The sequence below is a fragment of the Neomonachus schauinslandi genome, chromosome 6 (genome assembly GCF_002201575.2).
Source record: "Neomonachus schauinslandi chromosome 6, ASM220157v2, whole genome shotgun sequence".
NCBI lineage: Eukaryota > Metazoa > Chordata > Mammalia > Carnivora > Phocidae > Neomonachus > Neomonachus schauinslandi.
In genome coordinates, this window is record NC_058408.1 from 32,025,572 (window position 1) to 32,044,582 (window position 19,011).

Genomic DNA, 19,011 nt, shown 5'->3' on the forward strand with positions numbered 1-19,011 from the left:
TTGGGCAAAGGTAAGACATATTTTAGTGTAGCTGAACTACAGTTAAAACTTGCTTAGGCAACCATCTGGTTTGAAGACCTCCTGCATAAAAGGCTATATTTTCAGAATTCTGACTTGACTTTCTATAGGAATATTGCATTTTTGAATCTGCATTTGGAGACCAGCTGCTCCAGGCAACTACAAGTAGCTTTCAAAGTGTACTGTTAAATAAAATAACCCATTGGAAGAGGTTAACATCTCTGAATACACTGCAGCACTTTCATATGAGATAAAATGTTTAATAGGAAAATGTGGCTCTTGAAGCTCCTGAGGTTTGAGAATATGCACAAAATCATTCAACCTCCTGGGTGATGGGGACTCTGCTGGTCATCCTAGAATGCCTGCAGATCACTCTGTGGATCCAAATTAGAAGACAGAACACAGAGCTCTTTTAGGGGGGTTTTTTGTGTTTTTGTTTTGTTTTGTTTTGTTTTCTCAGAAGCTTGAGTCTCCAGCAATCCCATTGTTCTTCAGAAATCACAATCAGAGGAGGTGATTTACTACATGATTTTTAGACACACCTGAAGCCATGTATGACTTGTTGTGAACATGGGAGGAACGATTCTCAATGGTGTTGTTGATATGTCATGAAGAGGGATGGCAAATGCAGATGAAAAATATGCTTCAAGTTCTAATGATTGGTAGAATACAACAAGGTGAAATTTACTAAGAATAAACAAAAGCTTCTTGCTTCTAAATGTACCTCATTTAGGGTGGAAGAAGCAGAATTCTATGGCACCATGAGTAAGAATGACTCAAAGTGAGCCAAGCGTAGAACGTGGTTGCCAAAAAGTCAATGTAATATTAGGCTGCAAACAGAAGAACATTGTCTAGAATGAGAGAGGTTATAGTCCTGTGTCACTCTGCATCATCAGGCACATCTAGGAACCAGATAAGCAAATTTATTCCAAAGTAAGCAACAAGCAAGCAGCTGATGAAGTGTCTGAAAGTTATGTCATATGGAAAACATTAAAAGAAACTGGATATGTTTAGCATGATAGAAGTGATGGCTTGGATGGTATAAGATACTTCAAATATTGAAATCTTCTCAAGAAGATCCCTGTAAGATTTATATTAGTATGATTTCAAGAGTTATAATGCTGCCAATGAATGAAAGCTATAAGTAATCATATTTTATTTCAGTATAAGAAACAACCTTGGGGCAGTTTCTGGCAAGATAGAATAAATGAATTCTTCATTCCTAAAAGTATGTAAGCAGAAGTTTGGTCACTACCCTCGGCAGGCATGATAGTTTAAAAAATACAGTAATTGGTGAAGCCCCTTCTATATCTAAGAAATTGCAATTCTAACCGGGTAAGAGTCTCAAAGTCTAGATGTAGGACTGAAGAGAAAACATATGTAAATTGCCTCTGCAAATAAAAAATATTCTCTAGAAGGCAAGAGGTCTTCATTCTGAACGGTATCTTGGCAGCTCTGTGGTCTTATACACAGCCAACACAAGAAGATACATTGAGACAGTTCTGGGAACTGAGCTTTGAGAAACACTTTCCAGAACTCCCCTTATTGAGACATTTGATTATTTTTAAAAGATCAATGTAAAAATATTGGAAATCTCCATGTCATTCATGTTTAGTCAGCCAACTAAATCCTCCATCCATCCTGCTTGTTCATTGCAATGGGTTGGGAAATACTGAGCCAAGATCAAGAACTGAAGGACGTTTGCCTTGGTAAATGTTAGTACCTCTCCTCCCTCCTGCGTGTAGGTGTGCAATGATAGAAAGGCTCCCTCTTCTCTCTGCAGCTTGTAAGCCTCTTTTGTAATGAGAATAAACTCCCCAGCAAACATAATAAATAACACCAATACAGAATATTTTAGTTTTATGACTGAGGCGATATGAAAAATATAATCTTTCTTAAACTTATATTAAGAAGTTTTGGGAAAGAGAAGATTTTACGGAACTCCCTCCCTATACAGGTCACTTTTGAAGCCAAGCATTCCCACGAGGATTGAACAGTTTCAGATAGTGCGGGGGTGGGCGAGGGGGAGGGGGATAAGGAAACTGCGGGAGGTAGGGCACGTAACCAATTCAGGAACTTGGTTTAAAAAATCATCATTTTCCAAGTTGGAATAAATAAACTAAAGAAAACCAGAACCCACTGAATTGGCATCTCTTGAAACTATTTACCAGGACAGGTAGCATCACCGTGGTCAGTATTAACCTTATGGGTCGCTGCATTTGGAAACCAGTCAAAACGAGTCAGCATCTGTTTGTTATTTTGTATATGTAGTAAAAATATTGCTGTGGGTCAATTAAATTTTTCTTCAAAAAGTGAACAGTGCCTCAGCATAATTTCCCCTTTTCTCCTTTAAAAAAATCACAAAACAACCTGCCATTCTATTTAAAATATTACATTGAGCTAGTAGATGCCATACCTCATTGTCAAACAGGTCCATGATTGGTAATGAATATTGTGGTTGGCGGGGGGAGACCCATGGATAGTTTCTAATAACTCTTAGCCATTCATACATGGAATAGGGTATAGGCTAAGACTGGTTTTAATTTTACTTCATCTAAAGCAGAGAAGACTATTTACCAGATGTTGTCCTACTTCAAGTTGCTCTAAAATCTTAGGGTAAATTACAGCTGAACTTCAAAGCAGTCTGTTGCAATTACCTCTTAGACATTTTCAAGGCATGATAATAATAAAAAGAAACAGGTATGTATTGATCACTATCAACAGCAGTCTTTGGAACGATGTTGGAAGTTTAGGATTTTAAAATACATTTCAAGCTGTGATTTGCTAGAAAAATCAGATCAATTAGTTTATGGTATCTATAAAATTTCACTGTTGTTACTATCCACATTTTCTTTCTTTTTTTTTTCCTTAGGACACCTAGGTAGAATATCTATTTCCTCCAAAGCAGCTCTGGAAAATATACCTCTGACTAGAATCAGTGGTTTATAAAAGTGCTAAACATAAACATGATTTTGGAGCAAGTGTGAATTGCATAGAACAGAGAGCAAGGAAGTAAATATTTCTTAAGAGTCTACTTGCACAAGAGATTGTGCCAATACTTGGCATTGACTAATTTTGTGTCTAATGGTCCTTTTTTCCAAAAGATTCTCTCTCTTTTGAATATGATTTACAGTACATTTCTGACACACCACAAATTGTAATAGCACTTTGTAAACACATCAAGGTGAAAACTCATTTAGGTAGGAGCTATCCCCCCCCCTTTTTTTTTTACTTCTCTGCATGAATGACACCCTGGTGTCTAATGAATACACTCAAAATTAATTAATGCACATTACTAGCCTCTTTTTTTCTCGTCAGTTGGCAACCAGAAGCAGAAGTCCTGAGGGGTCATTAGTTTCACAACAGGAAAGGCAGACTGGCTGTTTTTGTTACCGTGATGCTATGAGACACAGCACTCACAGCACTCACAGCTCCGCCTTCTCTCACCTCTCAGGCAGTTGGGGCCTTTGTAGGGCCTGTAGCAATCACATTGGTAATTAAGCCACAAGTTGCTGCAGCGTCCTCTGTTTTGACAAGGTTGTCTTTCACACCAATCCTTTCTCACACAGCCTGCCTTGACATTTAAAGAGGAGCCAGATAAAATATCCTCCGGAGTAATGTGATTTGAATCAATTTTAACGTCTCGGAGACAGCCTACAAATGAAGGTGTGGATGGTATATTATAGACGTTAAGCAGAGCAATGCCGTTGCTGGTCATTCCTCCTGGCAAACCACCCAAAAAGGAGTTTTGAAAAGCACATATTGACTGATCACTTTCAAATGGAGAAGGAGCTTTCGTGATGCATTTCTCCTTACAAGAGTTGTCCAGTAAAGTTAGGGTCACAGCCTCTGCAAACATCACCTCCACTGAATGCCATTCCCCATCGCTGGTGTTGTGGGAAATGTAGAGGAGCACCTTTGACTGATGATTGACTTGGATTGATAAGTGAATGTAGCCGCTTAGCAACTCCAGCATTATAAACATGTCCCTGTTGCCTCGGAAAAATAGAAGGGCCATTGGCTGAACGGTCTGGAAACCGAGGGCTATGTTACAGACTAAGCCCTTGCCTGTAACTGGGTCACTTGTGATCCACAGGAAGCCATGGCCCTCAAAAGAAAGTGTGGTGACAAGTTCACACAATGACCCAGTATAGCCAGAGGAACATAGGCAGCTGAATCCATGCTGGCCATTTCGGAAGTGAGGGATGCATATTCCATTATTCAGACATTGGTGATGGGTACAGCCCAGGAGAATATCAGAACAGTTCCTTCCTCCATAAAATGTTCCCGAGTGGTTATCAAATGGGCAGTGGCAAGTATAACGACCAGGCAAGTTCTCACAAGTACCACCATTTTGGCAAGGGTTTGAAGAGCATTCATCAAAGTCTTCTTCACAGTGGATTCCTGTTAAATAATAAAGAATAGGTTGAAATTGCATATATTCAGATCAGAAATGGAAGTTTCACATAATTTCCATGTATAATCAGTGGAAGTGAAGAGCTAGCTCAGGTTTAGGACCATAATGGAATAAAATGTGAATAGTTATCGAGGAAGTTAAAATTGATTAATGCAGTCACGGAAGACCCTGAATTCTTCCTCTAGAAATAAACTATTTGCCAAATATAGGGGTTGACTCAAACTGCTATTGTCAGACAAGCATCTGGAACTCAATATCGTAAAAATGATAAAAGAAAAAGTGATGCTTGATACAAATTATTTGGGACTCCATTCTCTGATAGTGTATATCCTGTCCCAGGCTGCTTTTACTCTATTCTACTTGAAATTGGTGATTTTGCCTCTTACCTTATTTTTACCTCCCCATAATCTCTAAAACCAAAGTTTGTCAGATACATAGATAGTCTAGACAACCCTCACCATGGACAGCTTCTAAGATGAATGGAAGGCCCTGTTTCCTCCTTTCCATAATTCTAGTATAAACCATGAAATATATCCCATAACATGCTCTGTCTTACAGTTTTAACTTCATTTTCTTTTACTCTTTTTCCTGATTCCAAGTCTCTAATTAGAGAATTATTAGAATTCACGCAATCAAAGTAACAAGGAGAAATACAACACCTTTCAAGAGTGATGGTTATTGCTTTTCTAGTTCAAATGAACAAATAGGATGACAACAATGGACATGTGTAGAGCACTATATGGTTTCCCCGACACCCTCATCCACATAATGTATCTGTGCCTACCACAGTCTTGTGGGGTTTTCAGTGCAGATTTTCTTAGCTTTCTTTCTCAGAAGATACTGAGACCTAGAAAGACTGAAGTCTAAACTCCAAAGCACTCCCACAATCGGTTTTCTAGGTTTTTAAAATCCAATCTGACACTATCCGTTCTTTAATTGACAATTTAGTGCATTTTCATTTGTTGTCATTACTCATATGTGTTCTTATTTTCCCATTTTATTCCATGCCCAAACATATGTATTAAAAGTACATGAAACATAAAAAATATAAAATATTAAGTATTAAATTTAAATTATAGAAATTTAATCAAAGGCTCCTATATTGAAGGGTTGGATCTGAATCCCAGCAAAACTGTGAGCAGGTTACATTCACTTTTTGTGTCTTCATTTTCTCATCTATAAGATGATGTTAATAATAGTCCTTACATCAAAGGACTTTTAAAAGTTAGAATTAATCTCACGTCTTATATGATGATCATATAACATGATCATAAGACGATTATAACATTGCTTGATATGTAATAAATTCTCAGTAAGTGTTGGCTGTTATTAAAAAGTGATAACCAAAGGAAATACCCTCTAATGACAAAATTCAAATAGTACTATAGTCATTGAGAGAGACTGTTTGGAAGGTGTGGGCATATGGAGTGACCCACAAATGGCATAACTTTACATAATGAGCATATTAGGCTAGAATCTCATTACTCTTCATGAGGGAAGAGAAAATGTCTGTTTTATTCACCAAAATATGTTTAAACCATAACATAGTGTCTGGCTCACATTTAACGCTTGGTAATTTTTGAATTGATTAATGATGACCTTTGTAAGATGATTAAAATATTTATAATGCATTTAATCTGATCCAATCCCAAACCTGAAGTGCTCTTCTTATGCATATTTTCAGATAAATGTATCCAATGTTAATCTTTGCTCATTGCCATTATGTATGCCATTTAGACTCTTGATAGGATCCTGTTATACTAGGCTTCAGGCTTTGCAATGTTTATGCATTTTAAGTATACACTACTTGGATTGTTTTTTACACTACTTGGATTGTTTTCACACAATCTTTCTTGATCCAAAAATATTTCAAGCTCTGTGAAAAGACTGAACATTTATTTTCTTATTTAGAACCTCCCATAGCACCTCTACAGTGCTGAGCATATATGCATTATGAAAAGCTCGTTGAGCAAGAAAAATAAAACTGATTTATTTGTTATGTAATCATCCTTATAAGTAAAGAAAACTGACCACAGGAATTACAGGCTATATTCTAAAGGAGTGTTCTAATGCAAATTTAATTTAACTGAATTAATGAAAAGTCTAAATTTTTGTATTGGAAGATTTTTTTTTTTAAGATTTATGTATTTATTTGAGAGAGAGAGAGAATGAGAGTGTGCAAGTGGAGGGAGGGGCAGAGGCAGAGAGAGAGAGAGAATCCTGGAGCAGACTTTCCGCTGAGCCTGGAGCCCGGATATGGTGGGGCTCTATCCCAGGACCCTGAGATCATGACCTGAGCCGAAATCAAGAGTCAGCTGCTTAACCAACTGAGCCACCCAGGTGCCCCTGTATTGGAAGATATTTTACTTAAATTTGATTTTCACAGGATTTTGGGAACAAAAAAAGTAATCCATAATCATTAATTAGGAGGAATATTGAACAACTCATGGGTTATAATCAAAGCAAAATACTTTTTTTTCCTCCCACTATGCCTTTAAATACATTTCACTGAGGGAAGACTTTTCCTTCCCCCTCTGTTCCTCCATCTGAGTCGCCAGAGACCCGTGAGGCAGGCATTGCTTCTCCTTTGACCAGTTGCTCTCACACTGCCCCTCCCCAACCCCTTCATTCTTGGTTTACTGAGGTTGAAGCCTTCACCAACTCTCTCTGTTGGGGCTCTCTCACCTTCTGACAGAAGCCTGTTGGGCAGGATCTCTTTCACACTGACCACTGACTGATATTCCTACCCTGAGTTCCCTATGTGGGCCTGGGGATTCATGTGCCTTTGACCTGTGGTTGATGGGGGGCACATTTACTTCCCAGCACAACAATGGCATCACTTCTCTCTCTCTCCCTCTTTCCTGCTGCCTTAGGTTAGATTGTAGATTCCTTAGGTAGTAGAGAATCCAGTCTAAATTGCCTATGCCACCCACCCCTTCCTCAAATTTAGATGAGACTGGATTCTCCTTAAAGCAACTCGCTCTGGGGGCGCCTGGGTGGCTCAGTCGTTCAGCGTCTGCCTTCGACTCAGGTCATGATCCCAGAGTCCTGGGATCGAGCCCTGCATCGGGCTCCCTGCTCGGCGGGGAGTCTGCTTCTCCCTCTCCCACTCCCTCTGCTTGTGTTCCCTCGCTAGCTGTCTCTCTGTCTCTGTCAAATAAATAAAAATAAAATCTTTAAAAAAAAAAAAAAAGCAACTCGCTCTGCTTGGGGTCAGAATCCAGCTTCCAACCCTAAAACTGTGTGGTGGGGTACAATTCACAGCACAGCAGCAAAACTCTCCAAAAAACTCTCTTTACAGACACATTGCTTCAAATTGCCTCTTAAGAACTTTCATATATACTTAAAATGCATAAACATTGCAAAGCCTGAAGCCTAGTATTTATTTTGACATTCTGCATTATAGTCTTTTTTCGCTTTGGTACCTCACAGTGACCCTATCTTAACCTCTTAGTTGAAACTTCAGTGTATTGGTTTTTCAAATTTACAAAATATCTTCTCTGTGCCCTACCCTCACAGAGGATTGCAAAGCAGAAGAGACAGACCTGTCTTCAATATGCTTACCATGATAATATTACATTATAATTACATTAGAATAACATAGCACATACTTTATGAATATACAGTATAAAGAGCAGGTTCTCAATGAATGTATGGTTAATATGTGATGCTCAAACTCAGGGAACTTTAGAGAAGATTTACAAAGTTTTAGGGGAAAGGCATTGAATGAGAGAGAATCATAAATCATACCTATGAAAACTCAATATTGTAAATTAAATCAATAAACGTATTGATTACATAACTACCACATATCAAGTACTGTGGATAACGTGGACTGGTCTCTGTCCTCAGTGAGTTTACTGGAGAAAAACTTGTAAAAAAGTAAATGATAGTGTGAGTCAAGACAACACTGAAGAGATATCACTAAACGGTGTATGATGAATTCCAAGTAAATTGTATAAGCAATAACTCAATAATGATGAGTCTCCAGACAGAGATATCTCTTCAGGATGGCCTGGTTGAGGAAGCCTTGAAGGAAATAGGATTTAATACAGGTTTTTAAGTGTGGATCAGTTTGACAAAAAAGTATATGGAAATAACTGAATAAACAAAAACACATCAGTGGAAAAGCATAAGACACTTAGAAGTGATGGTGAATTTGTCAGTCTTGTTGGCATGGAGGATTTATGAAGGAAAAATCAAGTCAGAAAGACTAAATACAGCCAGATTGGAGAAGGCCTGGGGATATCCGGTTTTTATTGTTTTGCTTTATTTATTTATGTGTTTGTTTATTTATTTTCTGAATGCAGTGGAGAAAAATGGGTAATTGTTGAATGGAAGACTAACATGGTTTCTCATAACGATCAGTGACACAGGGACTTGTCACAGTAAAATGAGAAGAAACCGGACACAATAAGACACAGAGACAGCTACTAAAATTGTCTATACCTAAGATTATTAGCGTCTGCTACAAGACATTTAATTTCTTACAATTTACGGTATTAATCTTCCACTTATCCTTGGTCAGCAAGTAGGGGCAAATGGTAGTCCTTTCTTTTCTGTTGCTTATTGTATTTTTTCTTATGATTCTTAATGTTTACACATTTGATCTTTCACAAAATAACTACCAATAACTTGATTATGTTTTCCCTTTAAGTATAAGCAGAGAAGGTAGTTTTAGATTTTACCATCATGGAAAAAACTGAAACAAAAAAAAAAAGAGAGAGAGAAGAGAAAGCCTGTGTGAAGGTCAATTGTCTAAAGAAAATAAACAGAATTAGATATTAAAAGTAGAATAACGCAGTTATTTGTAGTTTTGCTTTGTTTAAAACCAGTTCTATTAACATCTTCAGTGTAAAATAAGGTCAGACATATTCATTTGATGAACCCAGCAAACTAAAAGTGGGAAACAAGATTGTAACTTCTTTTACTGGCTATTCTACTGGCTGGCAAAGAATAAGATCTGCTGTCAATCAAGATAAAGGGATTAAGGATTACCTGTGTCATTCAGTCTTCTTAATTGGGTTTTAGTTGACAATGAATTGGCTATTTATGTCCATGTACTTATAGTATGAAGTGGATTGCTTGAAGTTTACTGTTATTTTGTTTATGTGAAGGCAGTTTATTTAATTAAATAAAAACTGCCACTTTATTTTATTTTTCTAAAGTTCTTTTAGTTTAGTGCCTGGTTCTATGATAAGACTGTATTTCAAAAATAACCATGATAGGGAAAATTTTTACTATCTGGTATATCCCATATTTTCATCAGAATATATAATATTAATGGATCAAAAAGATATAGAGTTTGTTTAATACAAATTATCATTGGCTATTAAAATGACTTTTGCTTCCATTTTCACTTTTTTGAAAGTCATAGTTAATAAAATTATTATTTTTAATATCTAATAAAATTATTTCTACAAAAACTTGTATACAAATGAGTTTCATCATTCTCTATTTTAATTGATTTAATATTTTTTATTTTAATAAATAGAAATCCAAAAAAATTAAATATAAAGACCAAGGGCTCAATACATAAGTATTTCCTTTACTCATTGCTTTGGGTGACTTTATTTCACTCAAAAGTTCAAGTCTTCACTTGATAGTAATATTTATTATATCATTAACATAAATTGTTAAATAAACATCTTAAAAACTCTAACAATGGTATCAGTTAGCTTATATAAGTAATGAAAAAGAGAGTTACCTATGAGCATTGCCATTAAAATGTGAAAACCTTGTGTCTTGGATCCAAACATTTTTCTGTAGAAAAAGAGATCCATCCAAACACCTAATGGGTTGACAGAGCCAGTTTCTGATGATTTCATACCATTTCCAAAAGTGGGGGCTTCTTTTTCAATGTCACCTTCTTTCTCTCAGGTAAAGAGTGTGAGGACTTAGTCTTGCCTCATTCCCCTCCCAGGCTGGGTCAGTGGGGCTTAGCGTAAGACCCATTTGTGCTGCTTACCAAGCAGACTTATTATATTTTTAGATACTCTTTCTACTTAACACATGGTACCTCCCCTTTTCAAGTCAAACTAGTGAATGTTAATATGGTCCTACACTGAACATCGACACTATTATCACGGAAAAATGAGTTTTGGGGAATCTAAATAGAGATTGGTGTTTCTGGTAACTTCTGTTATGGAAAATTAGAGCCTGATTTTATTTTTCTTCACACCAGTGGGAATGCTGGTGGGCTTTTTGGTTTTGTTTTAATTTTTTTTTCTATTTTGCTTTTGAATGAGTAGTTAAGAAATTCATGGAAACTTCAAATCTATTGAATATCTATGCAGGGAATGAAAAACGAGAAATTAAGAAAACAGCAGGAGACTTCACTGAGTCTAATCTTCATTAGACTTCATTGGACTTCCCTGAGATAGTGCCAAGAGTTAATTGTGTGGTGCTCTCAGACTTAAGCGCCACTCTCTATGAAAGAATAACTATTTTCTATTAGTCTTAAATATAATTGTATTTCATTTTATAGAGCAGGATATTTTGACTAGGTAAGTTTTTTGGGAATTATTTTGGGTAATGGTGGTTTTACTTTTTTTTTTTTTTTTTTTTACATTTTCTGAGAGGGGGACCTGAAGACCTACAGAGAGAGGTTTCACCTGGGCGATATAGGCTGGGAGGTCACTGAGTCCCACAGACTACCATGGTGCCTGAAATTCTAACCGTTAGAACAATTTCTTTAGGCTGAGACCTTAACTCTTGGGAGCCTTGGTAAAGATGAAAGTATTACCTGAGAGGGGTGGTAACGGTATCATGAGGCAGTCATTGGTGCTTTATCATGGACTAGTATCTGAGCTTCAAAATCTGCCATGGAACTGACATCAGATAAGTTGTGAAGGAAACCAGGTGATAAGACAGAACAGATGTAAAGCAAAAGACATTGTAACAGTGTATTTTTTTCATTCATTTGTTACTCATTCACCCTTTTAACAGGTGCTGGAGCTAGAGATATGATGATGAGTGAAACCAGACATAGTCCTGCTTCATGGGGCATACAGTTTAGCCAAGTATACAACAGTAGGGAATGTTTGGCAGACAGGGACCTTGGAAACTGAAGGAAGATGTTAATCCACTGGGGCTAGCTGGTGAGAGTGGGGTGGGGAGGACAGGCAACATATTCAGAGTTCTTATTAATGGATCATCTTAGAGAGAATTTCTAGTAGTCCTCAGGGATCCAGAATGAAGTAGAATAAACATTGACTAAGGATCAAACAAAAATGTGTTTTAAACCCCAGCTTTAATACTTATGAGGCTATGAGACCTTGGGCAAATAGCTAATTTCTTTAAGCTGAAGTTTCTTCATCTATGAAGTGGACATAGTAAAGCATATTAAACAGTTATTTTTGTGTATGCAAAATGAGAATTATAAATGCTTTGAGGATAGTAGTCATTCAAAATCATTTCAACAGGTTTTTTTTTGTTTTTTGTTTTTTGGGGGAGTGAATATGAATACAAATTACTTGGATAAAAATATAAAAGGCATACTTACCAAATTTGTAGGCAACACGAACTTGCTAAAGATCACGAAGACTCGAACCAAAAATAATGCTTACCTACCCAGCAGTATTTTCCCCAACACATCTTCCCCATCTTCCTTATGGGCAGAACATACCTCCTGCCCAAAAGGACGCAAGTGACAAATACAGTTTTTCACACCCTCCTCTACAAGCTGGGTCACAGGCAAGTGATCCAATCCTGGTCAATAGGACCTGAGAGGAGTTCTGCTAGGAGGAATCTGAGAAAGGCTTTCATTCCTAATATAAAAAAGATATGCACCTTTAGCCTGATATTGTCTTACATAGATGTGTTCCTGAACTGCATTAGCCATGCTACAGCCCTAGGGGGTTAAGTCTAAAAATCATGTAAGATACTGAGAATGGGATCCTTGTTAAGTCAGATTTCTTTGTGACCCAAAGCATCCTAACTAATGATGTTACAATTATCAGGATCAAGAAAGGTCTTTATAGGCCTAAATGATGCACTCTAAAAGGAACTTTATCAAAGAAAAAAATGTAAATTTGTACATTTTGTCTTTAAATTTTATTAAAACTTAGAGAGAGTGCATAAAAACTGGGTAGGGCATGAAGGCATGAATTAGAAAAAAATGGTAGGATGTACATCCTGGAAATGTACACTACAGTTAGAAACAGATGTATATCCAGCACCATGGATAGAGCTAAATAACATGATGCCAAATGAAAAAAAGGAAGAAAGAAAACGGGACCTTTAACACAATATATATGTATTAACAAAACAAGAATTTACATGAATACATGCAGAATGAAGCTTATATATACAATATATTACTGAGATTTCCAAAAGGAGAAGAGAAAAAATGAATGGGGGATGAAGGAAATGAATAGAATAGAATAGAAAAGAATAGGATGGAAATAAAACAGGTAAGCCAAGATTCTCATGTGAACTAAAAAGGACAGTTTTCTGTAAACTGAGAAGGCTTAACTCTTTTCATTTGAGATTAAACAACTACAAAATTAGATGGAGGAGACATAGTTTATCAGTTGAAGGCGGAGCAGTTTCAATTGATAATAAATTTAATAACAATCAATGATAATTAGTATTAACATTATGAAATGTAGTTTATGGTTTACTTTCATATATATTATCCCAATTTGTCTTTGAAGTATGGATCCATGGTGATGTAGCTTCCAAAATTTTATGTGGCTCTGGGGCTGTCACAGTGAATGACAATATCTAGGGTAAAGTAAATGGTAATCCCTCTGGAAGTCTAGTTTTGATCTCAAAATATTCATATTAAGTTTTGAGTCCTTCAAGAGGACAAGATGCACACTCCAATAAGGAAAGCTAATAGAATAGTAAATTTACTTGAAATCATGTCATTAGAGAAATTCTTAAAGAAGACGAAGATGTTTAACGTGGACAAAAGCAAATACCAGGGCATATCAGAGGGGTCTTCATGTAGCTGAAAGCCCATCCCACGACATTTTATGTTTTACTTGCTTCCACCAGGGAAAATGGTCACCAGTTGGTAAGATGCCATAGAATTTTACATTTATGCCCACTTTGCAGAATCTGCTAGTAGTTGATGTTGATCAAGCATAGAATCAGCTGTCTTAGGAAACAGGAAGTTTCCTGACATTGAAGATGTACAAAATCAGAAAGGATGTTTTCAGCGAAATTTAAGAACTGGTGGGGGTGTAGAGTTCAATGGCCTCTAATGATTCTTCTAGTCCTGAGATTCAATCCTCATTTCTAAGTAAATAATACACTACATGCATCATTTCTAAGTAGATAATATAAGTAGAGAATTTCTAGGTGGAGAATAGGCTGAATATAGTGAGCTTTACCATCTTCATAACTTTGTCACAGTTTTAGAAATCTATAAAAAGGGGAAAGCAATAATTTCCTCAGAGGACTGCTATAAGGCTTAAATGAGACAACCATTCAAAGCATGTCCTTCTCGGTCACTGTCAGTGCTTATGGAACACATCTTATCTTGCTATAATTCCCTACCTCCATTTTTTAATAAAGATTTTATTTACCCATTTGTCAGAGAGAGAGAGAGAGCACAAGCAGGGGGAGTGGCAGGCAGAGGAGAAGCAGGCTCCCCGCTGAGCAAAGAGCCCGATGCAGGACTCGATCCTAGGACCCCAGGATCACGACCTGAGCTGAAGGCAGACGCTTAACCGACTGAGCCCCCCAGGTGCCCCTCCCTACCTCTATTTTTAATTGCGGAAGAGGACAGTTAGGCTTCATGACAGCCCTAAAGTTTCTCTGTGTGGATTATAGTTAAATTTCATTTTTCCAGAGGTCTAAGTGATCTCAAGTATCCAGAACATAATCGAGAATCAAGATCAATTTAGGATTTATCTCAAAATCTTCTATGTTTAAAAATAGAGATTGCGAAGTTTATCCACTGCTTCCTCAGGCCCTCATTCATCATTTATTGTTATTTTAGACACAACTAAAATAAGCTTGATTATCAAGTATCAGAGCTTGCAGTGAAATAGAATCAGCAAAAGAAAGGGATGGGGGGAGCCACCAGGTGTATTTTCAGCAACAGGAAATGAGAGTTGAGAGCTGGACGGTGAATGTGGGCGGATGGAACTGTGCCAGGCACTGTGTTAAGGGCTTCATCTGTGTGGCCATGTAAACACTTCCATAAATGATGAAAACTATGTTGCCACCTTCATTTCACAGATGATGAAACTGAGCCAAGTTGTGAGTGGTGCCCCGGTCTCTTTAACTCCTGAGAGGAGCCACCAGTTTTTTTCCCCCTACAATATGCTGCCTCCAAGGAAAACTATATCATGAACTGGCATAAAATAATATTAAAAAGTACAGCAGTTTGGAGATATTGAAAATAGGAGGAAATTGATACCTATCTCAAGGCCTCATTGCAAAACAGCATAGGGCGATGACAGGAGTTAATAAAGTAAGTCATCAATTAAAATCAAATTGCATGCAATACTTTTTTTAATTCAGAAATGCAAGAAAATTGGCAACATAGTTCTGAACTACTTTAAAACAAAATGATGAAAAGAAAACAAATTTTCCCATGAAAATTATAAAAATGTGTTATGCAAAAGCTCTTTTATGTGGGTCACTCCCAAGATGAATGATACCAGGAAAATGTGGTACAGTTGGTGATTTATTTTGTTTATTAAGATTGTGTGTGTGTGCAACATACACAAAGCAAAGGATTGTTTCTTCAGTATCCATTCCTGTGTTCTATTTTGTTATTACGCTGCTTTAAAGTTATGATTCAAGAGACTCACACACACACACACTCTAGACCTGACATTTGTTCAGAACCATACGGTAGCTTAGATAAAAAAAAAAAAAAACAAAAAAACTCTGAGCCCAGAGGAAGATTTGATTCAGTCTATTGTGTGGAAAGTATTCTGAGATCTTCAAACGAAAGACAAAATAGCTGCCACAAAGCTTTGCATTTCAGTTCCACGTTTTACTTGATTTTGCACTTCAGGAGTCACACTTTGAAGCTCAGTGGATATAGGTAAGTGATTTTTAGTTTTTCTGGGTTTCTTTTCTTTTTCTTTTCTTTTTTTTTACGGACTAACAAGTAGAAAATACAGCATGGCACAGGCTCACTCTTGTTGTCTTTACTTTGAAAAGTAATTTCACTGAAACTCAATCCAGTTCAGCCAGAGCTATCCTAATTGGCTTTGATCAGTAAATCATCAGAAACGGCTCTGCTCTTGCTGGGTCCTTTTTTCCCTCTTCTTGTCAAAAGCGAATGATTAAACACTGGAGTTACGGTGAATTACAAAAACCTGCTTTGTATTGGGTTGGATGTGTTGCGAGTCCATGTAATGTTTGCTTTCTCTCTGCCATGGTAAGAATCGGCTTTACCTTCTTTAGTAGTGCTGACTGTCATTTCTCACAAATTTATTAATATTTTTGCTCTGCACAGCCCCCAAAATAATGTCAAAGGCCAAGTAAATTGCTGACCTGGTAAGGCCTGGCGTTCAAGGCTCTGGACAATCTGGCTTTTATTTATCCCCCTTCTGCGCCCCCCTCCCCCCACCAGCATTACTTTCCCCACTGTTCGCTACATAAAGGGTCTGTATTAAAACATTTTTAGGAGAGTAAAAATTAAAGTACTTTCAAAGCTCTCTCCGTCTCTTGACTTATTCAAAACCCAACTTTCTTTCACAGTTCAGCTTGGTGGGCACTTACCCTGTGGAATGTCTTCCCTCCTAAATCAGACATTGTCTGTCCTCAAACATCTGAGGCTTGTCTATCTGGAACTCAGTGTAGGTTACATTGTACTGTGATTTACGGTTTAGTATTTGTGATGTGCTTTTCTCTAACTGTAAGTGTGAATGCTTTACTTTCACACTAGCTTTACTTTCTAGAATACTTACCATTTAATACAAGACTCTATACTGCAAACTGTACTGTATGATAGTGCAGTATAATGTGTGTGTGTTTGATGAAGGGTGGGTAATACTGTCATAAGTTTCCAAAATTCAAGCAAATATGCATCCAGTCTCCTCCTGCACAGAAGCAGAGTCTAATGCGTCGGAACACAACTCTAGCTTTTATATAAGCTTTTTGGACCTGACAGTCATAGATGTCTAAATCATCCACGAATGGACATTACAGGTCTATTGATCCCTTTAAAAATATATGAAATATTTTGTGATTTGTTGTTATCGTATTTTGTGCCTTTTTCTGGGTAGAGAATTTAGAGGAGCGACTCTCTAATAGTGTTAGAAATGCTTAGTGGAGGTATACGTTCCAAAATGCAGATTCCTAAGATACATCTCTAGAAACTCTGATTCTATAAATCTGGACGAGGCCCAGATAGCTGCATTTTTCCAAGCATCCCAGGTAATTCTGATAATGGTGCTCCTCAGACATGGTCTAAAATTTCAACAAGATTTCAAAGGGATATTTTATCCCAGAAAAGCCCAAACAACTCTGTTTGGGGAAAGAAAACTCTTGTATAGATACAAATTATATTTACCCATTAAAAGGTATCAATTTGGGGAATCTGGCTTTGAGGTGACATTTTATTTTTCTCCGTATCCCCGCCATCATCTGTCATTTCCTGACTTGTTAATTTTAGCCATTCTGACTGGTGTGAGGTGGTATCTCATTGAGGTTTTGATTTGGATTTCCCTGATGCCGAGCGATCTTGAGCACTTTTTCATGTGTCTGTTGGCCATTTGGATGTCTTCTTTGGAAAAATGTCTGTTCATGGCTTCTGCCTATTTCTTGATTGGATCATTTGTTCTTTGGGTGTTGGGTTTAAGAAGTTCTTTATAGATTTTGGATACTAGCCCTTTATCGGATATGTCATTTGCAAATATCTTCTCCCATTCTGTCAGTTGTCTTTTGGTTTTGTTGACTGTTTCTTTTGCTGTGCAGAAGCTTTTTATCTTGATGAAGTCCCAATAGTTCATTTTTGCCCTTCCTTCCCTTCCCTTCCCTTTGGCGATGTTTCTAGGAAGAAGTTGCTTCGGCTGAGGTCAAAGAGGTTGCTGCCTGTGTTCTTCTTTAGGATTTTGATGGACTCCCGTCACACAGTTAGGTCTTTCAACCATTTGGAGTCTATTTTTGTGTGTGGTGTAAGGAAATGGTCCAGTTTCATTCTTCTGCATGTGGCTGTCCAATTTTCCCAACACCATTGTTGAAGAGGCTGTCTTTTTTCCATTGGACATTCTTACCTGCTTTGTCGAAGATTAGTTGACCATAGAGTTGAGGGTCCATTTCTGGACTCTCTATTCGGTTCCATTGATCTATGTGTCTGTTTTTGTGCCAGGACCATGAGAGCTTTGTAATAGAGCTTGAAGTCTGGAATTGTGATGCTGCCAGCTTTGCTTTTCTTTTTCAACATTCCTCTGGCTATTCGGGGTCTTTTCTGGTTCCATACAAATTTTAGGATTATTTGTTCCATTTCTTTGAAAAAAGTGGATGGTATTTTGATGGGGATTGCATTGAATGTGTAGATTGCTCTAGGTAGCATTGACATCTTCACAATATTTGTTCTTCCAATCCATGAGCATGGAACGTTTTCCATTTCTTTGTGTCTTCCTCAATTTCTTTCATGAGTATTTTATAGTTTTCTGAGTATAGATCCTTTGCCTCTTTGGTTAGATTTATTCCTAGGTATCTTATGGTTTTGGGTGCAATTGTAAGTGGGATCGACTCCTTAATTTCTCTTTCTTCTGCCTTGCTGTTGGTGTATAGGAATGTCACTGTTTTCTGTGCATTGATTTTATATCCTGCCACTTTACTGAATTCCTGTATGAGTTCTAGCAGTTTTGGGGTGGAGTCTTTGGGGTTTTCCACATAAAGTATCATATCATCTGCAAAGAGTGAGAGTTTGACTTCTTCTTTGCCGGTTTGGATGCCTTTGATTTCTTTTGTTGTCTGATTGCTGTGGCTAGGACTTCTAATACTATGTTGAATAGCAGTGGTGATAGTGGACATCCCTGCCGTGTTCCTGACCTTGGGGGGAAAGCTCTCAGATTTTCCCCATTGAGAATGATATTCGCTGTAGGTTTTTCATAGATGGCTTTTATGATATTGAGGTATGTACCCTCTATGCCTATACTCTGAAGAGTTTTTTTCAAGAAAGGATGCTGTACTTTGTTAAATGCTTTTTCTGCATCTATTGAGAGGATCATATGATTCTTGTTCTTTCTTTTGTTAATGTATTGTATCATGTTGATTGATTTGCGGATGTTGAACCAACCTTGCAGCCCAGGGATAAATCCCACTTGGTCGTGGTGAATAATCCTTTTAATGTACTGTTGGATCCTATTGGCTAGTATTTTGGTGAGAATTTTTGCATCCATGTTCATCAGGGATATTGGTCTGTAATTCTTCTTTTTGATGGGGTCTTTGTCTGGTTTTGGGATCAAGGTAATGGTGGCCTCATAAAATGAGTTTGGAAGTTTTCCTTCCATTTCTATTTTTTGGAACAGTTTCAGAAGAATAGGTATTAATTCTTCTTGAAATGTTTGGTAGAATTCCCCTGGGAAGCCATCTGGCCCTGGGCTTTTGTTTGTTGGGAGATTTTTGATGACTGCTTCAATTTCCTTAGTGGT

General features: G+C 37.3%; 1 protein-coding gene across 3 annotated transcripts in view; it reads right to left on the minus strand.

The window, feature by feature from the left end:
• The window catches only part of CRB1 (crumbs cell polarity complex component 1), a 150,881-nt gene that overhangs the window by 48,436 nt on the left and 83,434 nt on the right, over positions 1-19,011 (minus strand). For all 3 annotated transcript variants that reach the window (XM_021682496.1, XM_021682497.1, XM_021682495.1), the window contains one exon: positions 3,466-4,422. In XM_021682496.1, coding sequence (XP_021538171.1) covers positions 3,466-4,422 — 957 coding nt within the window. The remainder of the gene's footprint in view (positions 1-3,465; positions 4,423-19,011) is intronic.